Genomic DNA, 7,227 nt, shown 5'->3' on the forward strand with positions numbered 1-7,227 from the left:
CTTTCCCCTCCCCCTCCCCTCTTTTCCTTTTATTTTTCCCTTCCCTTTTCCCCTCTCCTCTCCTTTCCTTTTCTCTTTCTTTTTTTTTGTTTTTTTTAGAGGAAGCCTCCCTCTGTCGCCCAGATTGGAGTGCAGTGGCGCGACCTTGGATCACTGCAACCTCCGCCCCCCAGGTTCAAGCGATTCTCCTGTCTCAGCCTCCCAAGTAGCTGAGATTACAGGTATGCACCACCACGCTGGACTAATTTTTGTATTTTTAGTAGAGACAGGGTTTCGCCATGTTGGCCAGGCTGATCTCGAACTCCTGACCTCAGGTGATCCACTCACCTCAGCCTCCCAAAGTGCTAGGATTACAGGCGTGAGCCATCATGCCCAGGCTAACTTGCAATTTTCTATTTAATCTGCACACCCCCCACCCCCGCCTTTTTTTTGAGACAGGGTCTCGCTCTGTCACCCAGGCTGGAGTGCAGTGGTGGTGCAATCTCGGCCCACTGCAGCCTTGACCTCCTGGGCTCAAGCAATCCTCCCACCTCTGCCTCCCAAGTAGCTGGGACCACAAGCATGCGCCACCACACCTGGCTAATTTTTGTATTTTTTGTAGAGACGGTGTTGCCATGTTGCCCAGGCTGGTCTCGAAGTCCTGAGCTCATGCAGTCCACCCACCTTGGCTTCCCAAAGTGCTGGGATTATAGGCTTGAGCCACCACACCCAGCAACTCATTTGTTTTTTTTTTGTAAAGAGATGGGGTCTCTTTGTGTTGCCCAGGCTGAGTGCAGTGGCAGTCATGGCTCACTGTAGCATTGAACTTCTGGGCTCAAGTGATCCTCCCACCTCAGCCTCCCAAGTAGCTGGGACAACAGGCCCACACTACCATGCCCAAATAACTGTTTAACTTTTTTGCAGAGATGGGGGTCTTGTTATGTTATCCAGGCTGGTCTCAAACTTTTGGGCTCATGCAGTCCTCCCACCTTGGCGTCCCAAGGTGTTAGGATTATACAGGCATGAGCCATGGTGCCTAGCCTTAATCATTTTTTTTTTTTGAGATCGAGTCTCGCTCTGTCGCCCAGGCTGGAGTGCCGTGGCGCGATCTCAGCTCACTGCAAGCTCTGCCTCCCAGGTTCACGCCATTCTCCCGCTGAGTAGCTGGGACTACAGGCGCCTGCCACGCCTGGCTAATTTTTTGTAGTTTTAGTAGAGACGGGGTTTCACTGTGTTAGCCAGGGTGGTCTCGATCTCCTGACCTCGTGATCCGCCCACCTCGGCCTCCCAAAGTGCTCGGATTACAGGCGTGAGCCACTGCGCCCGGCCTCTTAATCATGTTTTTAAAAGTAAAAAACAAAAGGTGAAATGAATAATAATTTAATCCACTATATCAATAAATTATCCTTCCAACACACATAATCAACATAAAAATTATTATTATTTTTGAGACAGAGTCTTTCTCTGTTACCCAGGCTGGAGTGCAGTGGCACAATCTTGGCTCACTGCAACCTCTGCCTCCCGGGTTCAAACAATTCTCCTGCCTTAAGCTCCCAAGTAGCTGGGATTACAGGCGTGTGCCACCATGCCCGGTTAATTTTTTTTTTTTTTTTTTTTTGAGATGGAGTCCTGCTCTGTTGCCTAGGCTGGAGTGCAGTGGTGCGATCTCGGCTCACTGCAACCTCCGCCCCCTGGGTTCAAGCAATTCTCTGCCTCAGCCTCCCAAGTAGCTGGGATTACAGTCGACCGCCACCATGCCCGGCCAATTTTTTTGTATTTTTAGTAGAGACGGGGTCTCATCATCTTGGCCAGGCTGGTCTTGAACTCCTGACCTCGTGATCCACCTGCCTCGGCCTCCCAAAGTGCTGGGATTACAGGCGTGAGCCACCGCATCCGGCCAATTTTTGTACTTTTAGTAGACACAGGGTTTCACCGTATTGGCCAGGCTGGTCTAAAACTCCTGGCCTCAAGTGATCTGCCTGCCTCAGCCTCCCAATAGTGCTGGGATTACAGGTGTGAGCCACCATGCCCAGCCTATAAAAATTATTGAGATATTTTACTCCGTTTTCATACTAAATCTTCGAAGTCTGGTGTGCATTTCACACTCATAGCATGTCTCAGTTTGGACCAGCCGTGTTTGAGGCAGCCGCATGTGGCTGGCCACCATATCCGACAGGAGAATTCCAGAACAATATTGGGCATCAGTGGGCTCTGGGTGAGCACCTGCTGCATCAACGATGAATGGGTGAGTTCTGCTGAGGAGACACGAGGTTGGAGAGGCTCAGAGGCTGCATCCCTGAGGCCTTGGCACTCGCTGTCCCTCTCCTTGGGAAACTCTACCCACTTCTTGTGTCTCCTCAGAAAGCCCTCCCAGACCACCCCTATCTAAAGCAATTGGCGGGGCACAGTGGCTCACACATGTAATCCCAGCACTTTGGGAGGCCAAGACAGGTGGATCACCTGAGGTCAGGAGTTCGAGACCAGCCTGGGCAACACAGTGAAACCCCGTCTCTACCAAAAATACAAAAATATCAGCCGGGCGTGGTGGCAGGCACCTGTAATCCCAGCTACTCGGGAGGCTGAGGCAGGAGAATCACTTGAATCTTGGAAGTGGAGGTTACAGTGAGCCAAGATCGCGCCATTGCACTCCAGCATGGGCGACAGACAGAGACTCCATCTCAAAAAAATAAACAAATAAATAAAAATAAAAAATCAAGTCACTTCTTAGGCCCTCTCGGCCACCTCCCTTGTCTTCATCTGCCTGGCACTTTCCCTCCCAAGTGTGTTTCTCTTTTGTTACTGCTACCACGTGGCAGTTTTCACCTCATGATGAAAGGCAAACTGGACCCGGCACGGTGGCTCATGCCTGTAATCCCAGAACTTTGAGAGGCTGAGGCAGGAGGATTGCTTCAGCCCAGGAGTTTGAAACCAGGCCAGGCAACATAGTGAGACCCTGTCTAATGAAAAGTTAAAAAAAATTAGCTGGGTGTGGTGGCGTGCACCTGTGGTCCCAGCTGCTCAGGAGGCTGAGGTGGGAGGATCACTTGAGCCCAAGAGGTAGATGCTGCAGTGAGCAGTAATCACACCACTGCACTCCAGCCTGGGCCATAAAGTGAGACCCTGTCTCAAAAAACAAAAGGCAAGAAGCAAACTGGGCTGGACACAGTGGCTCACACCAGTAGTCCCAGCACTTTGGGAGGCTGCAGGGGGAGAATCGCTTGAGCCCAGGAATTTGAGACCAGCCTGGGAAACAAAGCAAAACCCATCTCACAAAAGCAAACTGTATGTCTTTCATCTCAAGCAGAGTAAAACCCAAAGCCCTCACCATGGCCCACAAGGCTCCCTGGCCTCCCACACTGTCCCCCTTGCTTATCTGCCCCAGCCACGCCCACCTCCTGGCTGCCCTCGAGCCTCCTGGCTGCTGCCATCTCCCGGACTATGCCCCTGTGGCTTCCTCTGCCCCAATTATTCTTCCTCCAAAGGATCTGGGCTGCTCCCTCTCTCAATTTAGGTCTTTGGTGAATGTCACATCAGGGAGGCCTTTTCTGGTCACCCTCTTTAAACCACAACTCACTCCCGAACTTTCTCTGTGCAGAAAAGAGTTAACCTGGCAGGCTCCACCCCAGACTGCTGTCCTTAGACAGGCCTGGGTGCACAGTTGGTCCTTGGCTGGGAACTTGGGTGTTGGTGGGGGGGTCTTATCACTTCCTGATAGAGTGGCTCGCTGCATCTATCTAGGCTGTTTGTGCAGGCACAGGCCTTCTTTCTGGGAGCCTGGCATTTTGGTATATGTTGGAGAGAAGGTGCTCTTGTGGCCGCCCCCATGAAACCAAGAGTGCTGAGGCTAGGATCAGAGTGTCCCTGGCTGACATTTCACACATGTCGCCATGATCCACTGCTGGAGGAATTAGGTGTGGCCTCTGGAAGTGCATGCCTGGTTTCCTGAGTTCACTCCATGCACCTTTCCTTTTGGCTGACTTGGCTCCATATCCTTTGATGAGAGTAAATTAGAGCTGTGAGTGCAATTGCATACTGAGTCCCGAGTCCCAGAGAACCATCAAACCTGGGGTGCTCTCTGATTCCTGAGTCCCAGAGAACCATCAAACCTGGGGGTGGTCTCGGGGACCCCCGGCACACTGTCCTTCTCAACTCTTTTCTCCTCCTCAACACTCACCACCATTGGGCATCCCATATTTTACCTGTTTACCTTGTCATCGTCTTGCCCACACCCCAGGTTCCACCCCAACCCTGCTCTGTGCAGTATTCCTAGCTCCATCCATAGAGACCCACAGAAGATGCTGGGGGAATATTTCCTGAATGACACCCGTAACAGCTTTATTTTCAAAGGTGGGATCCCTCCCGGGGCTTGTGATGGGACGGCGCTGTGGGACCGAGCAGCAGAGCCGTGCAGGACAGGCGTGGGCAGGGGCGGGGCAGCTGGCCCGGGAGGCCGGCAGGTCCCAGAAGACACCTCACACGGGTTCCATCTGCAGCTCTTCCCCGTCCACAGCCTCAATCTGGTGGAAGGCAGCGTGGGAGCCGATGACCACCAGGGTGGCTCCTGCAGGAAAGCCGGCAGCTCAGGGCCACACTCCTGCGCCTGGCCCCCACCATCCACCCCAGCTGCTCAGACCCTGTACTCACCCAGCACCCAGAAGACGGCCGAGCCCGCACCAGCCAGCCAGAAGAAGGGGAAGGAGATGCCTCCGGCCAGAGCGTACTGATGCGCTGGGCTCACCTCTCGGCCTGGGGGCAGATGGCATTGGGGCGCTGTTCCGACCCTCCATGCCCTCTCCCAGAGTAACCCCTGCTGCCCCCCAACAATCTGTACAAGCTCCAGGTTCTCGGGATCGATTCCAAACTCCTCATGCCAAGGCCCTCCAGGTCCTGGGGTCACCCTGTTCCCCTGCTGTCCCCACTGACCTCTAGAGCACGGCACACCGTCCTCGCCTGCCTCAGCCCCACCCTCTGCCCTCTGCCCCACATCCTCCAGGAAGTTCCTGGGATCCCGGCTTCCTGCTCCCTAGACTAGGGCTCTCCTGCTGCAACCCTCGCACAGACCAGGGGTCTCAAACTGGTGGCCCGAGGGCCAAATCTGACCTGTGGATGTGTTTTTTGAGAAGTTTTGCAAGGATGTGATTTGTGGCTGGCAAAGTGAACGATTTCACATAAAAATACCAACTTCAGGCTTCTCATAGAAGTCTCAGGGACAGGGTCTGCATGCTCTGGTGACGGTAATCAGCTGAAGCCAAGTCGTGCCTGTGCTTCAGGCGCTCCCTCCACCCAGCCCGTCAAGCACATAACTTGCAGGCCCCTGAAGAGCCTGGCCTTCGGGTCTACCTGACTGTCTAATCCCAACTCCCTGACCCCACTCCAAACCTTGATTTTCCCCTGGGGGGAATTTCCCCTGGCATTTTGTTTTCCCAGTGGTCCTTGGTACTACTAGTCTGGGAACCACATGAAACATACTCCTCGGCTTCCCTCTCTATGTTTCAAGTTCTTTCTGGTCATACCCCAGAAAGCTGGAAAAGAAACGGGAACAGATCTAGGCCAGTGTAAGGTGGCCACCTGGTGTCCAGTGTGGGCACCTGCAGCTGATGTTGGCCGCAGAGAGCGGCAAGGGGAGGAGAGAGAGGGGAGGAGTCATGTGGTTTGAAAAGGAGTAGGTTTAAGGCACAGCAGCCAGGTGGATCCTGGGTTTGAGGAATAGCAATTTGAGGGGGCTGAGACTCGATGGAAGGATCGGTTGTGTCTGAGATTTTAACGGATCAGGTTTGGGGGATCTAATGTACATCTAGGCTTGGGCGGACTTGGGTTTTGAAGGACTTGGATTTGGGGTCTGAGGTCTGCATTCCAAAAGACCAAGATTTGAGGGACCAAGGATTCATCTGGGCAGGGGGTTTCTCACCAAAGAGCACAAGCTTGGACTGCAAGGTGCGCAGATAAAGAATGTAACAGGCGCCGAAAAAGACAGCCAGAGCCACCAGCAACATAGGGGACGTCACCCTGGAGGAGGAGTGCAGGGAGACAGGGGTTAGGCAGCTGGGGCTGGGCCAGCCAGGCGGCCCTGGCCTTCTCCACCGACGGGCGGCAAGCTACATCCTGGAGACCAGGGAGGGCCAGGTGACATTTAGTCACACTGCATCCTGGCCAGGGTGATGGTGGGGTAGGGGACCTGGCCCTTTGGTGACAAGGTAGTCTAGCAGAGCCAATCCTTGGGGGCGGGGCCTGGGCGGTGAGAGGAGGGCCCTGGGCGGTGAGAGGAGGGACCGGGCGGTGAAGGGCGGGGCCTGGGCGGTGAGAGGAGGGACCGGGGGCGGTGAAGGGCGGGGCCTGAGCGGTGAGAGGAGGGGTCCAGCCGGTCGGGGCTAGTGCGGGTGCGGGGCCCGGGAGGCACTCACACGCAGTACAGGATGAGGCCCAGGAATACGAACACATAGTTGCTCTGGTAGTATTCCACGTTGCGTACGAGGCGCTGGCAGAGCTCGCCCAGGTTGCGGGGCCGTGAGAAGCGCTGCTGGTCCACGAAGGTGCTCCAGGGACGGATGGTCGCGCGGCGCCGCTCCAGCCACTCCCGGCCTGCACCGGAGGGAATCAGCTTCGGCAGTAGGGTCCTGCGGGGGGTGGGGCTGGGTCAGTGGTGGACCGGGATGGAGCCCCAGACCCCCGCAAAAGAAGAGGACTAAGGGGGCCTGGACTCCCTCCCGGGACCCCAGATTCCTGGACCGCAGGCAGGGGCTAGGGGCCCAGACTCCAGGGTCCCATTAGAGGAGACCCGGGCCAACACTTCTGCGTCTCGGGGCTGGGACTCCAGGCTCTCGAGGGAGGAGGGGGCCGGGGGCCCGGACTCCCGGGTCTCGGGTCCAAGGGCCTAGAGCCAGCTCGCTCACGTGGCGCTCAGCCCTTCCGCCTCGGCATCTTTCTGCTGGTCCTTCTGCGCTGCCATGTCTGCGTCGTGAGGGGTAGAGCCGCTGTAACTAGCCCGGTACCCTGAAGACCCCGCCGGCCCCGCCCGAGGCCGGCCCCACCCAGCGGAGTCGACGTGGCGCAGCTCGGGAGCAGCTGGGGACTGTAGTTCTGCCGCTGAGTGTTGTGGGAATTGTAGTCCTGACGGTGACTAAGAAGATGGGCGCCATGATGGCGGTCTGACTCGCAAGACACCTTGAGAGATATAATCCCAGAAAGTGACGGCGCGCGTCTCTGGGTATTATGGGAGTTGTAGTTTCAGGAGGGTGCAGGTGGGCTGTC

General features: G+C 55.8%; 1 protein-coding gene across 1 annotated transcript; it reads right to left on the reverse strand.

Annotated features, from left to right (window-relative positions):
* Positions 1–4,288: 4,288 nt before the first annotated feature.
* Positions 4,289–7,227, reverse strand: RABAC1 (Rab acceptor 1). The gene is made up of 5 exons (XM_054463404.2): positions 6,870–7,227; positions 6,381–6,593; positions 5,888–5,985; positions 4,624–4,725; positions 4,289–4,540 (listed from the first exon to the last, which is right to left on the reverse strand). Exons 1-5 carry the CDS (start codon positions 6,923–6,925, stop codon positions 4,452–4,454), a joined length of 558 nt encoding a protein of 185 aa, XP_054319379.1. The 5' UTR covers positions 6,926–7,227; the 3' UTR covers positions 4,289–4,451.

Source organism: Pongo pygmaeus, chromosome 20 (assembly GCF_028885625.2).
Source record: "Pongo pygmaeus isolate AG05252 chromosome 20, NHGRI_mPonPyg2-v2.0_pri, whole genome shotgun sequence".
In the NCBI taxonomy this organism is placed as follows: domain Eukaryota; kingdom Metazoa; phylum Chordata; class Mammalia; order Primates; family Hominidae; genus Pongo; species Pongo pygmaeus.

Excerpts from the sequence above, each read along its gene's own strand:
- RABAC1 (XM_054463404.2), bottom strand. The coding sequence starts at position 6,925 with ATGGCAGCGCAGAAGGACCAGCAGAAAGATGCCGAGGCGGAAGGGCTG. Across the intron at positions 6,594-6,869 it reads GCGGAAGGGCTGAGCGCCAC|GACCCTACTGCCGAAGCTGA; the intron begins GTGAGCGAGCTG and ends CACCCCCCGCAG. Across the intron at positions 5,986-6,380 it reads GGCCTCATCCTGTACTGCGT|GGTGACGTCCCCTATGTTGC; the intron begins GTGAGTGCCTCC and ends CTCCTCCTCCAG.